This window comes from Cherax quadricarinatus, chromosome 50 (genome assembly GCF_038502225.1).
Source record: "Cherax quadricarinatus isolate ZL_2023a chromosome 50, ASM3850222v1, whole genome shotgun sequence".
NCBI lineage: Eukaryota > Metazoa > Arthropoda > Malacostraca > Decapoda > Parastacidae > Cherax > Cherax quadricarinatus.
The window spans coordinates 15,388,602-15,407,638 of NC_091341.1; the positions used below are offsets into that span (position 1 = coordinate 15,388,602).

General features: G+C 37.9%; 1 protein-coding gene and 1 long non-coding RNA gene across 4 annotated transcripts in view; one reads left to right on the forward strand and one right to left on the reverse strand.

Moving 5' to 3' along the window:
• The window catches only part of LOC138854142 (uncharacterized), a 56,188-nt gene extending 54,265 nt beyond the window's left edge, over window positions 1–1,923 (forward strand). The window contains exons 3-4 of one of the 2 annotated variants that reach the window (XR_011393347.1): window positions 208–319; window positions 1,785–1,922. This is a non-coding gene — a long non-coding RNA (uncharacterized lncRNA). Of the gene's footprint in view, window positions 1–207; window positions 320–1,784 lie in introns of both variants that reach the window. The other variant, XR_011393346.1, reaches the window with a different exon arrangement.
• Window positions 1–19,037, reverse strand: part of LOC128695271 (voltage-dependent calcium channel subunit alpha-2/delta-1) — a 304,996-nt gene that overhangs the window by 16,097 nt on the left and 269,862 nt on the right. For both annotated transcript variants that reach the window (XM_070095427.1, XM_070095426.1), the window contains exons 15-22: window positions 16,132–16,322; window positions 15,550–15,740; window positions 14,697–14,844; window positions 12,475–12,635; window positions 6,541–6,683; window positions 4,912–5,162; window positions 1,758–1,920; window positions 222–413 (exon numbers count right to left, since the gene is read on the reverse strand). In XM_070095427.1, coding sequence (XP_069951528.1) covers window positions 222–413; window positions 1,758–1,920; window positions 4,912–5,162; window positions 6,541–6,683; window positions 12,475–12,635; window positions 14,697–14,844; window positions 15,550–15,740; window positions 16,132–16,322 — 1,440 coding nt within the window. The remainder of the gene's footprint in view (window positions 1–221; window positions 414–1,757; window positions 1,921–4,911; window positions 5,163–6,540; window positions 6,684–12,474; window positions 12,636–14,696; window positions 14,845–15,549; window positions 15,741–16,131; window positions 16,323–19,037) is intronic.

A 19,037-nucleotide genomic window follows, 5' to 3' on the forward strand; every position in this document is an offset into this window, starting at 1 on the left:
GTGTTGAAAGAAAGAAAGAATTATGATATACGAGAGGGTTGCTGTACTATATGTACAGTGTCTAGCAAGTTTAGTGTCAATCACAAATTCCAGTTGACTAGAAGCCTGTAACTGTATGTGGAGTGATAGAATTGATCCTTCATCTCCTAGATATAATCAGACACTACCTAACTGTATTCACCTATTTCCTGTGTTTTTTTTAAACAGTATGGAATACTCACCATTGAATTACTTGTAAGGCAGCTAATCAGTCGTTTTCTGTACCTGTCCTGATACGCACATGGCTCTTGTGAAGTTACTCGTTTTGGTTGAATGCCAGGTAGGTTGGAATATACACCACATTCTTGTACATTGGCACTCATTTCAATAGCAATCAGCATTGCATTTGTATCTTGCAGTCGCTCAGCCCAGAACTGCGAGTGTAAAATTTTTGTAATTTCTCCATTATAGCAACATTTTTTCTTAAAGATACTAGTAACAATCTAATAAATACACATTACATTCATGGGGAGTCATGCAATGCCTGGGGGAATGGAAGACATTCAGGTTCAATCCAAAGAAAGGGAGCAGAAATTCAATTCCTTGGAATAAGTGCCCCTCATTGCTTTCAGGGAACCTCTCTTGAGTAGTAAAAAAAAATTACTGCACATAAAACAGCATATACAGTAGCTGATAGAGTATATGTGCATTACCATTTAATTCCAATTTTAGTTTCTTACAAGTAGGTAAGATATGTCCTGAGCTTGTGATTATATTTAATCTAAAATATTTAATGTATTAATAAATTTATTTTTTCACATATATTTATCATGGAGCACTAAACCCATAGGATTATACAGCATTTTTTTTTCACATAAATATAGCAGTCATATCTGTAATACACTGTCACCCAGTGCAAAAAACATTTGCAAGACAGCCTACAATTTGCACCTCACTAGCATTTGTCACTTTTCATGTAATGTCAATTATTCTGACAAGCATACTTAATGATTTTTTTAAATCTACATTAGTGCATGCTTTGTAGTACCTGTAACATAAATCACTCTTTTCCCTAATCTGGGTTACCTGAAGATTCCTTAACCTCGTTCCCTCCTTGGGAGCAATGTATGATTGCTCTTCCAGTTTACTCCACTAAAGATGTACCCTCCCCTCAAGGAAGGTTCCTTGATAATGAAGATGTGCCAAGACAAGGTATTTCAGCTGACTGCCTTCCTAACCTGATCAAACCAGAGAATACTAATGAAAGGCTCTTATACCAACAAACTGGACCCATCCTTCCCTGCCTTGGATTGAGCCTGATTGCCTTCCATTATCCATGCACTGTATGACCCTTAAAAGTTTAGCACTTCCTTGAATGTACAATAACTAGACAGTACTGTATATAATAAGTTTTGCAGGTCTGTGACAACACACTTTCATAACACTGTTTAGAATCTGAGGGGTAATTTTTCTTTTTACTGTGCTGTTATGAAAGTTCATGGTGTTGCAAAAAACGTTAAGTGATATAAAATTAAATGTAACCTTGGTCTTGTACTATATGTACTTAAATTTTCAGCCTAATATTATACAATCTCCTAAAAAAAAAAAAGGGCCTTTCATAGATGGTTCCTTGATGCTGAGAGGCTCTTAATCCAATTAATCCGAACTATCTTCTTGAATTAAATATGATTACCTCCCATTCCTTAGGCACTGTATGACACCTACAAAATTAGTGCTTCCCCATGCATACAGTAGCCTATACTATATACTGTACTTACTTTTGCAGAATAATTGTTACATTTCAGGATGCCTGAGAGTGTTTTTGTCTCACCAAAATAATAGATTGCTCTCTCCATTCTGCATGACTCCATACCTCCAATTTGTGTCATGCCCCATTCTGACCAAGCCTCAACACTTGGTGTTATGATAGCAAGTACACCACTGCAGAAAGATGTTATACTATATTAATTTTTTTTAAATATTAAAGCACAGAAATAGAAAATAAAATGAAAATTAACTAGATAATTTTAGCATATAGGAATGCTTTGTACCTACCATAATACAGATTAAGAAAATGAAGTGAAATTCATAAAAGATAATTTTACCATGTTATAGAACTTTTTATTACCTATCCTAGGAATCTTCAATGAAACCTGTATGTACAGGACTTTTTACATTTGTTGGAAGTAGCTGATCAAACAAACCAGGTAATTTTAGCATGTTATAGGCAGGGTTGCCACACTGGGAATAAACCCTTTATTTGCTGGGGAAATCAAAGCCATGGAGAAAAAATGTTTCATGAATGTTCACTTTATAAGAATCATCATCATTTAAAATAAGCCAGAATTTCCTTATTTTATTAACTCCACTTGCACTGACTGGGTAGGTTAACATGCAGATTTTGTATGGTTCATGAGTCTCAGACAGATTTATTATATAAAATATTATGAAGGAGGGGTGTTAATGTTGCAGTTTAAAAACTGTAGTGTAAAGCACCCTTCTGGCAAGACAGTGAAAGTTTTTCTTTTTCGGGCCACCCTGCCTTGGTGGGAATCGGCCAGTGTGATAAAAAAAAAATAATTATTACAGTGGAACCTCAAAAGTCGAACGTATCACATATTGAACGTTTCGACAATAGGACCATTTTTTCGGACAAACTATGTCCCTATTATCGAACGCGCCCCTATTTTCGGACTGCCGGGTACAGGACCTGTCTGCTGCCCGCTCTGTCCGCGTAGGCGCCATGAGCAGTCTAGCTTTGTTTATGCTTGAGTGAACACTAACCTGCGCTCTCATTCACGCATTTTACGATTATTTCGTTGTGTTTATTTCTTGTGGGACTGTGAAATAAGCTGCCATGGGCCCAAAGAAACTTGCTAGTGGTACCCCTGTGGTAAAGAAAGTGAGAAACACCACAGATGTGAAGAAGGAAATAATACAGAAGTATGAGAGTGGTGCGAGACTTGTTGAGCTTGCCAGGATGTATGGGAAAAACAAGTCGACCATCGGTTCTATCCTGTCAAAGAAAGAACAAATCATGGAAGCTAATGTTGCGAAAGGTGTTAATATAGGGAATGGATGAGGTGCCTTCTTCAAAGTTTAAAGAGATTTGTGCCAAGTGGAATGATGTTCAAATGTTTGTGCAGAAGTACCACCTTGAGCAAGCTGAAACAAGCCATCTTTGCAAGAAGTTCAGTGACAGAACCATGTCCCATTTTAGGGAAATGTTAAAGAGGCGCCAGAAACAGAGGACTGTGGACAGTTATTTTGTGAGACAGGGGTCCAGTGACTCAAGCTGGTCCTAGTGGCATTAAAAGACAGAGAAGGGAAGTAACCCCAGAGAGGGCTTTACCTGAAGTCCTTATGGAGGGGGATTCTCCTTCCAAACACTAACCCCAACTCCCTCTCTCCTCCTCCCTATCTTCCAGATGCCATCACCAATCTTCAATAAAGGTAAGTAAAAATGTTATTTTATATGTATTACTATACATAATTAAAAACTATAGCATTTGTTTTATGTAAAACTGTAATTAATCTCTATAAAATGCATTTTTTGTGTGAATATTTTTGGGTTTTTGGAACGGATTAATTGTATTTCCATTATTTCTTATGGGAAATATTGCTTCGAATTTCAGACTTTTCGAATTTAGAACTAGCTCCTGGAACGGATTAAGTTCGATTTTTGAGGTTCCACTGTATTCTTGAGTAACAATGTTTTCATGGAAATCCATAGTCGTAATATACATTAATTAAAAAGAAAAATAATGAATGGGTTAAGGTCTTTTAACTATGTCCCTACTGTATTTATGGTTTAGTTAGATTTAACTACAGTGGTCCCTCGTTTTTCGTAATTAATCCGTTCCTGGAGGAGCTACTATAAACGAAATTTACGATTTGCGAATCAATTTTCCCCATAAGAAATAATGTAAATACAATTAATCCGTTCCTGACACTCAGAAGTATTAAAACAAAAAAATTTTTTACATGAAATATACATGTAGTACATAAACAATACAATGGGAAATGATGAATGAAACATTAACAGCATAACACTTACCTTTATTGGAGATTCTTCTTAGTGTATGGGAGACTGGAGGAGGAGAGAGATTGGATTGTTTACAGTTTGGTAGGGGAATCCCCTTCTAGCAACACCTCAGGTACCAATTGCTTCTCTGGGGTTGCTTCTCTTCTCTGTTTCTTAATGCCACTAGGACCACCTTAAGTCACTCTAGTCCTGTCTCGCAAAGTAACTGTGGAGAGAGCTCTGTTTCTGGCGTCTCTTTAACACTTCCCTAAAATGGCCCAAGACTGTCACTGTACATATTTCTCACCTTCTTTACCACAGGCTTGGCACTAGGAGCTTTCTTTGGAGCCATGGTAGCTTATTTAGTACTTGCAAGCACTAAAATGAGTGGAATATTATGAAATATTTCGTAGGAGCACTTGAGGGGACCTTCACTCACTGGTAAACAATGCCAGACTGGCTGGGTAGGGAGGCCTCCCCGGCTCACACCGTGCGTACGCGTCCCGGACAAACTACTATTCGCGAGTCAACCTATGAAAAGCGAGTCCATGTTTATACGAAAATACCCCTATGATTGGCGAAATTTACGATTGCCGAGAACAACGAAAAGTGAGGGACCACTGTATATGCCATTTTATAATGTATATACCACAAGTCTAAATAATTAAATAACTGCCAAAAATTGAAGGGGAAGAAGTCTGAAAATGAGGGTAAACTGGGTCACTGGTCAGGATTTTTTACATGATCTATCTGGCTACCCTGACACATGCATCAAGTGTGTAACCTACACAAACCACATGCTTCCATGAAATGGTGGAAGTCAGGTAAAATGCACATAAACAAAACCAGATCAATGGATATGGACAATATTCTATTGCTATTTTCTATTTATATAATAAAAAACTGACCTGTAAAGTAGATATTTTAGGTATTCTGCCCAAGAGAATACCTCGATCAAAATGCTGGCTACAAATGACAAAGGACTGGGAATGTGAGAACTTCTTGGACCAGCACTTGTCTCATTATGTTTGAGCTCCTTACATATAGCCTGTTTGTCAACTTCAACTTCCACATCGTATAATCTTGAATCCTTCAGGTGCTTTAATATTGGTATGTCAAGGTCCCCAATGAACATACCCTGAAGGGTTATACCATGCATCTGTTGGGAAGAGAACAATAATCAACTTATTCTTCATGTCTATTAAAATATATAATGGAGTACACTGCTTGATATCTCATTCTACAATTTTAGTTTGTAACTAAGTTGCCTGTAATGCACCATGTCAAAGACCTAATAGTTTAGAAATATGCAGTCTGCCCACTCATTCCCTTTCCTGTCTTCTGTTTTATAAAGTAGATGCTCCACTTCCAATGATAATGCATTCCAGAAAAATGTAAGCTGATTTTTCAGAACCTGAAACTTATTTTTCCTATAGGACACCCATGTTATGACTAGAGATGCATTCCCAACCCAGCTGTGATTTAACAGTGGTCTAGGATGGACTGAAGCATCATCATAAGCTTCCTCTCCAAGGTCTGAGTTATTTGAGAGAAGGAAGTTATCCAGCTTCATCTTAAAATTTCAATCTTTTTTTCTGGAGTTATTCTGATATCTGCTGGTAGTATGTTGAGTCTTGCCATACTGACTGACACAGTATTCTCTAACTGTACCCATGGCCCCCTGCTCTTCAATAATTTTACTCCACACTTTCTTCCATAACTTTCACTCCAGTGAATTGTTATAGCAGTGTGCAGATTATATATTTTATTAAATCATTTAGTGATTTTTAATATTCAGTACAAAGACATGAACCGTTAACACACAAACCTCCTACTCCTGCAATTTATTAACTCATCGCTTGTATACAAATTATAATGTTGGATCTATATTTCACCGAGAAATAATCAGTGGGGATTTCTGTGAGCAGGCCATTTATGTACCTTATTTTCCATTTTGGTTTTATGCTTTGTATATTTGCAAAGATTAAGGAGATTCTAATTGTGTTTTTTTTTTCTTTTTTTGCCTATGATTTTTTAGGTAAATTTAGTACTGGAAAGATTGCTGGCAAATCCAGTAGTTTCACTTTGTCTGCCGTGTTCAGTACAGTATGTGCATTTTATCCAGTATAGCTTTATGTTGTCATGTAGATGGTGTGGGTATTCTAATTCTGTCCAGTTATTTGTGTAATAGTTTGGTGATGCTCCTGGCACTTACAAGTAGTGAATGTAATGCCAAAGATACTGGTATTAATAGAGGATTGAAGCTCGGGATATAGTTTTTTCAAAATAAAGCTTGTTAACCAGCATGAGTTTGCTATAAAGGCATAAACTTACTTTTACTATTATTAATATTTACTAAATTCAAATGCTCCATAAAGTATGGAATTCATTTATAACAGAATTGGTCTACAAAGTATAAGACTCAAAGCTGCAGGAGGGTAATGGTATGAAAGCCATTAGATAGGTGTATTTCCTAAGTAGTGAATATGAACTGCATAGCCACCTAAGACAAAATATTATCGCTTTATTATACTTACAAGTTCTCTGTTCGATGTGATGATGAGTCCTCCATCATCAAGAAGCAGTACAAGGTATTCATTCTGATCCCACCATTCTTTGTTTTGTAGCTGCTCCACAAAACCTCTATGCAGGAAATTTGCAGTAAGGTTTACTGCCACAGCTGAAAACAATACACAATAGTTTTAAAGGTTATATGGAATTAGTGTGTGTAAGGTAGAAAGTTGAAAGTGAACATAGAGAAGAGTAAGGTGATGAGAGTATCAAATGATTTAAAGAAAAATTGGATATCAAACTGGGGAGGAGGAGTATGGAAGAATTGAATGTTTTCAGATATTTGGGAGTTGATGTGTCAGCAGATGAATTTATGAAGGATGAAGTTAATCATAAAATTGATGAAGGAAAAAACGTGAGTGGTGCGTTGAGGTATATGTGGAGGCAAAAAATGTTATCTATGGAGGCAAAGAAGAGAATGTATGAAAGTATACTAGTACCAACACTCTTATATGGGTGTGAAGCTTGGGTTGTAAATGCTGCAGCAAGGAGGCAGTTGGAGGCAGTGGAGATGTCCTGTCTAAGGGCAATGTGTGGTGCAAATATTACGCAGAAAATTCATAGTGTGGAAATTAGGAGAAGGTGTGGAGTTAATGAAAGTATTAGTCAGAGGGCTGAAGAGGGTTTGTTGAGGTGGTTTGGTCATTTTGAGAGAATGGATCAAAGTAGAATGACATGGAGAGCATATAAATCTGTAGGGGAAGGTAGGCGGGGTAGGGGTCGTCCTCGGAAAGGTTGGAGGGAGGAAGTAAAGGAGGTGTTGTGGGCGAGGGGTTTGGACTTCCAGCGAGCGTGCGTGAACGTGTTAGATAGGAGTGAATGGAGACAAATGGTATTTGGGACCTGACGAGCTGTTGGAATGTGAGCAGGGTAATATTTAGTGAAGGGATTCAGGGAAACTGATTATTTTATATAACCGGACTTTATTCCTGGAAATGGGAAGTACAATGCCTGCACTCTAAAGGAAGGTTTTGGGATATTGGCAGTTTGGAGGGATATATTGTGTATTTTTTATACGTATATACTTCTAAACTGTTGTATTCTGGGCACCTCTGCAAAAACAGTGATTATGTGTGAGTGAGGTGAAAGTGTTGAATGATGATGAAAGTATTTTCTTTTTGGGGATTTTCTTTCTTTTTGGGTCACCCTGCCTCGGTGGGAGACGGCCGACTTGTTGAAAAAAAAAAAATGGAATTATACACTTGCATACATTGTCAGTCTTAAGGAATAAAATACAGTGGACCCCTCTCTTAACCTACAAAGGAATGGGAGTCATACAGTAAAAAATATATTAAGCAAGTCACATTTTCCCACACATTCTTATGTTATAACTGGACATGGGGACCAAGAATATAATATTCCAGATCTAATTTCCATTTCCTTTAATGATAATTACAAAACATGTATTCGCCAAAGGTGGATCTATTTAGTAAAGGTATGGTGGTGTTATAGCTCAATTATATAAGTACATAACATGAAAATACCGTAGGAAAAGATCAAAATATCAAGTATCACCATCAATTTGCTGCCATCCCTTTGCCTCAAAGGAGATTCTGTGATACTGGCAAGGCACAGCAGAGACTAAACAGCCCATGGCTAACAAATAGTATCCTCAAATACATTTATAAAAAGCACCAACTTGAAAATTTTTTTCAGATTAGGCCTGATTACTAAAGAACTAGCTAAACAATACACGTCAATACTCACAAAACTAATATGAAAATCAAAGCAAATGTATTACAAAAACAGATTTATTGAAATAAAAGGTGATATGAAAAGGACCTGGCAAACCCTCTCCAAAATTTTGGGCTCTAGAAAACTACCTAGAAACAGAGATAAACTTAGCTAAACCATCCGAACCTCACATACAGCCTATAGACACGGCCAACAAATTAAATGTCTTCTCTACTGTAGGATCGAAGCTAGCAAGCAAAATTCCTAGCTCAAATACCCAGCCGAAAGACTACCTCACTGGCAACTACCCAAATACTCTATATCTAGTTCCAACTAATTCTACTGAAGTCTCACTCATCATTAAATCACTAAAAAAAAACAAAGCAGGAGATCTAAATAATTTGCCACCATTCATATATAAGAAAGCTGCTCATGTGCTGTCACCCATTACTGCAACACTTTAACAAATCTTCAGAGTCTTCAACCTTCCCATCCATATTCAAGACAGTAAGGGTCACCCCGATCCTCAAAGGAGGTGATCCAACTGATCTGAATAACTAGAGACCTATATCAAACTTGCCGTTACTTTCTAAAATATTTGAAAAAATAATACACAAATGACTTTACTCCTACCTTATATCCAGCAACATATTTAACCCCCTGCCAGTTTGGGTTTAGACCAAAAAAAGTACAACTGACGCTATTATACAAATGCTTGAACTAATATATACAGCCCTTGATAAAAATGAATATCCTCTGGTGCTCTTCGTTGACCTACAGAAAGCATTTGATACAGGGGACCACAATCTCCTGCACTGAAAATTAAATCATTATGGCATCAGAGGACATTCCCTCGATTACCTAAAATCTTATCTTAACAATAGACACCAGTATGTATACACAAATGGAGTCAACTCCACTTTCCAGCCTGTAGCTGTTGGAGTGCCCCAGGGTAGTCTCCTAGGCCCACTCCTCTTTCTCATCTATATCAATGATCTCCCCAATGTATCTCAACTCCTTAAACTAGTTCTTTTCACAGATGACACTACGTATTTATGTCTACTCCCACTCAAATCCAGCTATACTTAGAGACACTGTAAACAATGAACTGCTAAAAATATATACTTTGATGATGACCAACAAACTCACTCTCAATATAGACAAAACATACTTCATGCTGTCTGGAAACAGAGCCTTAAATATCCTAGCTTAATATATCAGTAAATGGTTCCCCTATTACAAGACACATTGAGGATAAATTTCTAGGTCTTCTCCTTGACTGTAACCTTAAATTTCATTCTCGCATCCAGCATATCTCCATGAAAATTTCCAAATAAGTAGGCATCCTTTCCCAGATACGATACTATGTACCCCAAATGACACTCCTTCCCTTATACCACTCTTTAATATGTCCTTACTTCACCTATTGTACTTGTGCCTGGGGATCAACCACAGCCAACCACCTTAAATCTTTAATAACCCAACATAAAGCTGCTGTGCAGACGATTACCAGCTCCTGGGCTAGGCAGCACACCCCACCACTTTACAAAAGCCTGAACTTACTAAATATACGAGACATATACTCATACTGTTGTGCCTACTACATATACAAAACATTATGCTCCAATATAAACCCTCCACTTAAACTTTTCCTTGATGCTACAACAGAACACAGTCACAATAAAGGCATAAGGCAATCTTTGACATCCCTCATGTCAGTCTCACACTATGCAAAAATGCAAAGCACATAAAGGGCTCGAAGATCTGGAATTCACTACTTGAACCACTAAATTTAGGACTTTGCTTAAAAATCATCTCATCTCTCGATACTAACCAAACCAACCAAAACAACTTCTAATCAGTTTGAAGCAACTTCAAGATTATTATTCTTATAAACCTCTACCTTAACTACCTAGCATTGGTAATAACATTAAATACAAATTTTAATACAAGTTAACAACTCTTATCTTGTCTAGATTTAAGTAGTTATGTATCAGGATTAGTCTGCCCAAAATGCCCCGGAATGATAGTGGCTTTCTTTGTACGTACTTAGCAAACTAAAATTGTAATTACACATTGTAACCTTTACAAAGAAATGAAATCTTTATCTTTATCTTTTAAGGTATCTTGATTTATGGGCTTGGTCATGATCATGGTAACCCATAGCTCAACTGCTAGTGCACTCAGCTCATACATTAGTTAGTTAGTTTAATATGTTTATTATGCACCCCATACCCATCCTGTGGGCAGTAGTCAAAAGATTACAGAGGTACATAATGGGTCCAGGGGACTGGGCCCCAAAGTTCTGAAAGCAGAGCAAGTTACAAGGGTAATGAACTTCAGGTAGATCTGGTCACAATCATGACAAGGTACAAAGGTATTTACAGATTTCAGAGGTACATAATGGGTCCAGGGATTGGGCCCCCAAAGTTTTGATAGCTGAACTAGGTACAAAGGTAATGAATCATGTAAGTAAGTAAATTTACTTACTTACATTTATACATGGCTACAATCATGAACAAATTAAATAGTAATGAGCAATTCACACGTCCACACTCGGTCACAACTGTAATGAGTTATTGGTGCAAATATTAATTGTTGGGACACAGACACACGAGACATGATAACGACATATAAAATACTGCGCGGAATAGACAAGGTGGACAAAGACGGGATGTTCCAGAGATGGGACACAGACAGAAGAGGTCACAATTGGAAGTTGAAGACTCAGATGAAGCAAAGGGATGTTAGGAAGTATTTCTTCAGTCATAGAGTAGTCAGGCCATGGAATAGCCTAGAAAGGGATGTAGTGGAGGCAGGAACCATACATAGTTTTAAGGCGAGGTATGATAGAGCTCATGGGGCAGGGAGAGAGAGGACCTAGTAGCAATCAGCAAAGAGGCGGGGCCAGGAGCTGTGACTCGACCCCTGAAACCACAAATAGGTGAGCACAAATAAGTGAGTACACACACACACACACACACACACACACACACCTATGAGTACATAAATACATGTGCAAACACACACACATGGTAATGCTTTATTTACAGGGAGCAAAGTCAGGGTCTCAGACACTGAGGTCCAAGAGGTCGATCCTAGGTTCAGTTGGAAACATTAGGATGTGTTTCCTCAAGACACCTGCAGTCCATGTTTCCCTATCAGTACAATAGGTACCTGGATACAAGTCGACTGGTGTGGGTCACATCCTGGGGACAAAATTGACCTAATTTGCCCGAAATGCTCTGCATAACAAGGGGCTTTCTATATAGTAATGTCACTGATGTCAGCTAGGCCTGTATATTTTGTACATGTATTTGTAGAAATAAAGATTATAATTATTATCATTATTATTATTATGGGACTAGACCTGTGATCCCCTTACTTCATTTGATCCTAAATCCGTTCCCCCAAGTGCTATATAATTTCCTATAGTTTTAGTGCTCTTCCCATGACTGGACAGTCATAACTCTTCAATCCAACAGTAACAAGCACTATGCAATACTTGTCTCAATACTTTCATAATTTTTCATATTTACTTGTGTTATCCACTCATAAAACAGGAGGTATAATACCACTATGCCTCTGCTAAACTAGAGAGCTATCTCTGGTGAAAGAAGGGAGGAGTGATGGGAAGTACAGTATGTAATAAGGCACTGCTCCTTTCTCAAAGAGGTAATAAACAATTTATGTATTGCATGCAAATAATATACCGATTTTCCTCATTTTAACTAATGATGCAGAGGACGTGAAAACACTGTTGATTATTGACAAAAGAAATAGTTGATTTAGTCCCATCTGTGGACACTGTAGAACTGATACACAATATATATATGAACATAATCTGGGCAGCAAGAAAGTTTGATTCAAGGAAGTGAAGAGTAACTCTAATTCTTTAGATTAAGTGCCCTTTTCTCTTCTAAACTTTGATCTTCCTTCCCTCTTCCTGTAACAATCATGACCTTCCTCTCCTGATCACCAACCTCTCCCCTACTGTACTACCTTCTCTCCCCTGGTATACAGTCTATCTTCGGATTTCAGATTTCTTTTTAGAGTTGACTCATCGAGTTGGAGTTTCAAAACTAATATTTCCAACCTCATCCTTTTGCTCATGAACTTATCTTTAACTAATATCTATGTTCACGTGTCTGAAATAGTGCCGAGAAAGTAGGTGTAAAGTTGAGTCTTTAATAATTTACATCTAAAAAAGTAACAAGATAACAAACCTGCAGCCATTACTTCATCTCCATTCTTCTGTACTATGACTGGAGCAGAAAGGACTGCACCAAGGGAGTGCGGAATAACAGACACTTTCCTGTTGAGTTCTGCTCTCCGCAGTGCAGAGTTGTACCAGGGATCATGCCACCGATTCACACCAGGCTTCTGACTGTTTAAAGAAAATATGATACATTATACTATATGATACATACCAAGTAAAGTGTATGGCAGAGTTATTATTGAGAGAATTAAGGGCAAGGCAGAGAGCAGGATCACAGATGAACAAGGAGGCTTTAGAAAGGGTAGGGGATGTGTATATCAAGTATTTATATTGAACCATGCAAGTGAACAATACAGCCTCTCCTCACTTAACGATGGAGTTGCATTCTTAAGACCACGTCAGTAAACAAATTCATGACTAAGTGAGGAGCATACTATAATGGTAGTGGGTTTGTGTCAACCATCTTTGATATTGTTGTAATGTCACCTTTGCACCATTTATAACATTTCTTATATACTTTTAAAAGTTTATACAGCAATGTACTGTATATTTTAATGAACAGAATAGAGAAAATCAGCTCTAATATACATTATTTAGGTATGCATCCTGGTCAGGGAGCTGGTCGTAAGTCTGAGTTGTTGGTAAACAAGCATGTCGCTAAGTCAGGAGAGGCTGTATTTAGATAAAGGTAAAGAAGCTTTTGTTGTATTCATAGATTTAAAAAAGGCATAAGATAGGGTGGATAGGCGAGCAATGTGGCAGATGCTGAAAGTGTATGGAATAGGTGATAGGTCACTGACAGCAGTTAAGAGTTTGTATGAGAATAGTGAGGCTCATGTTAGGGTATGTAGGAGAGAGGGAGATTATTTTCCAGTAAAATTAGGCCTTTTATAGGGATGTGTGATGTCACCATGGTTGTTTAACATACCTCCACCTTCCCACATAACTTCTCTCTTGTTTTTAAAATGTTAAATTCATTTGTTCCCTGAATTTCTCAATGTATTCTCACTCCAAAACTTCCTTATTTTCTGCAAATCTGTCATAGTTGCTTTTTCCAATGACACAGTTCCGTAGGGATATTCTGAAGAGAAATTGCAAAAGTTGGTGTAGGAATCTTGGAGGATATGTAAAAAAAGAAAATTAGAAGTGAACATAGGAAAGAACAAGGTAATGAGAGTAAACAAAAATCTAGATACTAAAAGATTGGAAATTAGACTGAAGGGAAGGAGTGTGAAGGAAGTAAATATGTTTAGATGTCTGGGAGTGGCCTAATCAGCAGATGGGTCTATGAAAGATAAGATGAACCATAGAATTTACAAGGGATAAAAGGTGGGTAGTCGAACTGAGGTATCTATGGACACAAAAAACTTTATTTATTGAAGCATTGGTTTTAGATGTTGCAGCGAGGAGGATATTTGGAGGCAGTGGAGATGTCATGTTTGTGGTGTGAACACCGTGCAGGGAATTTGGAGCTTGGAGATTAGGTGTGGGGGTTACCAAATGTATTATTCAGAGGGCTGAGGAGGGGTTGTTGAGGTGGTTTGGACATTTATAAATGATGAAGCAAAATAGGATGACTAATTGCGTGTATAAATCTGGTGTAGAGGGAAGAAGGGGTAGGGATAATTCCAGGAAAAGCTAGAGGGAGAGAATAAATGAGGTTTTGAGTGCTAGGTGCTTGGACATTGTGCGAGCACATTAAACAAATATAGACAAGCGATTTTCATGACTATATGCCATTTAAGTTGTGAACAAGGTAACAGTTATGAAGGGATTCGGGAAAAACTGGTTAGCCGAACTTGAGTCCAGGTGTGTGGTACAGTGACTATACCCTGAAGGAGAGCAAGACAGTATGGAATGAATGATGGTGAAAGCATTTCTTATTTTTTTTTTTTTTTTTTTTTTTTTTTTGGTCACCCTACCTTAAAGCCTACATTTTCAAGTAAAAACATATGGGGTTGACTTATTCATGTGTAATACTTTTGAGAGGATGAAATCCTTGCATAATGAGGGCCTACCATACACTAGATTCCTATTTCTTTGTTGCAGTATTAGCAGAATCACACTAATAAATTTTTTTAACATACCAGCTGCCTCCCATTAAACCACTACCTATACACAAGTATATACAACATTTGTAATAGTTTCTCTTCAGCTCAGAATAAGTCTACAATCATAAAAAATATGAATTATAAAAGTAAAATGTCCATAAGTTTTTATGTCAGATACCTTTCAGGATAAAATCTTGCTAGGCCAAATCTGGTGAAGATGACTCTGCCAATGATGTCTGAGAGTGACCGATCACTGATCCACTTATCAAGCAATGGCTGTGTCCATGTTTGTGACCACAGCAATCCTTGAACAAGGTCATCACGGCCTGAAATTAAAATATTATAACTAGATTCAAAGAGGGTAAATGGGTTTCCACAGAAGAAAACATGTACGTATACCGTCATCCATTCAATGACTGTCTTTCCAAGAGTGCACAAACATGATAATTCAATTGACCCTCTGAATTGTGATGGTTGTTCACATCCTGCAAGACACCTGCTCAATGAATGATGGTGAATGAGGTTCCTTCTTTGGGTCGCCCTACACTGGTAGGAAACAACATATGTGGTAAAAAAAAAAAAAAAAGGCTATAACCTGAACTTATGCAAGATAGCTTAAAGTATAAAAGAAAAGCAGTTGCATAAAAACAAGAGACAAAGGAGAAATAAGAAATATCTAAAAATCTAAGACTGCAAGAAGTTTGACAGCTTTGATAGCACTGTATTGAATTAGATTATTACAATAATGGGGAACTGCTCATCCTGTAGGGGTTATATAACATCTGAAGAATGGGAGGTATAATCAAGAATGATCCAAGAAAGGGGAGAGTACTAATTCCATGGACCACAAATCCTTCATCAGAATCAAGGCAACCCCCTATGAAGGGAATTATTCTTACAGGTACTGAACACAACAAAACAAGATATATAAAGACATTTTATTGCCTCATTTTTGTCTGCTATCTCCCTGTGTAAGTGAAGATAAATAATTATACTGTATATTCAAATTCTGCAACAAAGAGAATACTTACATGTGCGTTTTTTATTTTGAATATCCCTTATGAGAGTAATCAGGTGATCATCATGACTTCTATGTTGCTGGCCTCGACAGTATGGCCACGGTGCAATCACTGTGGTTGATACATTAGGGGGAGTCATCATTGTTGTGTCTTGATCATGAATAACCAAATGCTCTGACCTTTTGAGGTTTATGAGAGCAAGGCTGTAAAAATAAATTATGATTAAGATCATTTGTTGTTGCATGAGAGTGATAATCAAAGTAAAACATTAAACCCATAAACTAATCAGGTCTGATCCAAGGAGGGAAGGGGGGGTTAACTCCAATTTCTTTCATCACAAGCCCTTCACCAGCATCAACGCACCCCCATGAAGGGTCCAATACTACAATAACAACTAATTTGAAAAAAAAAAAATTATTCTGTTGTTACTAGCTAATAGCTGTACTTTGTGTAACTTTTCAGAATAAGGTTATAATGTAGGCTACGGTAAAACCTCACTTAAAGCAGTAATGTTCCTGAATTCGGCATTTTATGTAAAATCATGCTATGTAATATATAAAAGTGATTATAAAAAAGTATTTGAAAATATCTTACCTGTAAGAGGTGTTAGGAACAGGGGAGTAGGAAAATTGTATTCCATCATAGAGAACCCGATGAGCTTCATCTACTCTGATCTTACCCAAAACTTGGACATTTTCAATTTTGCCCCTTATCATATTGGTTCGAATTAAATTTGTCTTCTGTATGTCTTCTTCAACGTCCAGTAGGTCTATGTGAGGAGGACCCTGGATAAAGAAACAAGTATATAAACTGAATATACTGAAATGGTTTGAGCTTTATGAATGACTTGCAAATTAATATGGCTCGTTGCACAACTACATGTGAGGGACAACAATACACAGCATAATCATTTACATAACACTGCTCTGCTATAAGTGGGTAAGGAAACAAGCTTGAACACTAAAATCCATCAGTATTTAAAAGGAATAGAAATCATGGGGCCAGTGACCAAAAACAAGCAAGTAAAACAATAAAAATATTAAATTAACATCTGAATAAAAGAAAACTGACATTCGGTTTAACTGCTGACTTAAATTTCCAATTGCTTTCAGTGCTTAATCTATTACAGTATCCCAGAAAATACTGCTAAACCTCCAATGCTCAATTATACTTTGGGGTCAGTAAAACAGTATTTGTAGTAAATATTTTGATAATAACAGTATTGAATAAAATAGTGGGCAAATTTTGAAAGTATGTATTAATAAAATACAGTATTAGAAAAAAGTATACGGAGAAAAAGAGAGAGGTTAAGAGAGTGGTGAAGCAATGTAAAAAGAGAGTAAATGAGAGAGTGGGTGAGATGTTATCAACAAATTTTATTGAAAATAAGAAAAAGTTTTGGAGTGAGATTAACAAGTTAAGGAAGCCTAGAGAAAAAATGGATTTGTCAGTTAAAAATAGGAGAGGAGAGTTAGAGGTATTGGGAAGGTGGCGGGAATATTTCGAGGAATTGTTAAACGTTGATGAAGATAGGGAAGCTGTGATTTCATGTATAGGGCAAGGAGGAATAACATCTTGTAGGAGTGAGGAAGAGCCAGTTGTGAGTGTGGGGGAAGTTCGTGAGGCAGTAGGTAAAATGAAAGGGGGTAAGGCAGCCGGGATTGATGGGATAAAGATAGAAATGTTAAAAGCAGGTGGGGATATAGTTTTGGAGTGGTTGGTGCAATTATTTAATAAATGTATGGAAGAAGGTAAGGTACCTAGGGATTGGCAGAGAGCATGCATAGTTCCTTTGTATAAAGGCAAAGGGGACAAAAGAGTGCAAAAATTATAGGAGAATAAGTCTGTTGAGTATACCTGGTAAAGTGTATGGTAGAGTTATTATTGAAAGAATTAAGAGTAAGATGGAGAATAGGATAGCAGATGAACAAGGAGGCTTTAGGAAAGGTAGGGGATGTGTGGACCAGGTGTTTACAGTGAAACACATAAGTGAACAGTATTTTTATAAGGCTAAAGAGGTCTTTGTGGCATTTATGGATTTGGAAAAGGCGTATGACAGGGTGGATAGGGGGGCAATGTGGCAGATGTTGCAGGTGTATGGTGTAGGAGGTAGGTTACTGAAAGCAGTGAAGAGTTTTTACGAGGATAGTGAGGCTCAAGTTAGAGTATGTAGGAAAGAGGGAAATTATTTCCCAGTAAAAGTAGGCCTTAGACAAGGATGTGTGATGTCACCGTGGTTGTTTAATATATTTATAGATGGGGTTGTAAGAGAAGTAAATGCAAGGGTCTTGGCAAGAGGCGTGGAGTTAAAAGATAAAGAATCACGCAAAGTGGGAGTTGTCACAGTCGCTCTTTGCTGATGACACTGTGCTCTTGAGAGATTCTGAAGAGAAGTTGCAGAGATTGGTGGATAAATTTGGTAGGGTATACAAAAGAAGAAAATTAAAAGTGAATACAGGAATGAGTAAGGTTATGAGGATAACAAAAAGATTAGGTGATGAAAGATTGGATATCAGATTGGAGGGAGAGAGTATGAAGGAGGTGAATGTATTCAGATATTTGGGAGTGGACGTGTCGGCGGATGGGTCTATGAAAGATGAGGTGAATCACAGAATTGAGGGGAAAAGGGTGAGTGGTGCACTTAGGAGTCTGTGGAGACAAAGAACTTTGTCCTTGGAGGCAAAGACGGGAATGTATGAGAGTATAGTTTTACCAACGCTCTTATATGGGTGTGAAGCATGGGTGATGAATGTTGTAGCAAGGAGAAGGCTGGAGGCAGTGGAGATGTCATGTCTGAGGGCAATGTGTGGTGTGAATATAATGCAGAGAATTCGTAGTTTGGAAGTTAGGAGGAGGTGCGGGATTACCAAAACTGTTGTCCAGACTGCTGAGGAAGGGTTGTTGAGGTGGTTCGGACATGTAGAGAGAATGGAGCAAAACAGAATGACTTCAAGAGTGTATCAGTCTGTAGTGGAAGGAAGGCGGGGTAGGGGTCGGCCTAGGAAAGGTTGGAGGGAGGGGGTAAAGGAGGTTTTGTGTGCGAGGGGCTTGGACTTCCAGCAGGCATGCGTGAGCGTGTTTGATAGGAGTGAATGGAGACAAATGGCTTTTAATACTTGACGTGCTGTTGGAGTGTGAGCAAAGTAACATTTATGAAGGGGTTCAGGGAAACCGGCAGGCCGGACTTGAGTCCTGGAGATGGGAAGTACAGTGCCTGCACTCTGAAGGAGGGGTGTTAATGCTGCAGTTTAAAAACTGTAGTGTAAAGCACCCTTCTGGCAAGACAGTGATGGAGTGAATGGTGGTGAAAGTTTTTCTTTTTCGGGCCACCCTGCCTTGGTGGGAATCGGCCAGTGTGATAATAAAAAAAATTAGAAAAAATGGAAGGAGGAACCTGGGCTAACATATCAATCAAGAGAAACTGCAAAATGCATTATTAACCCTTTCAGGGTCCGTGCCGTGGATCTACGGCTTTACGTTCAGGGTCCAAACCGTAGATC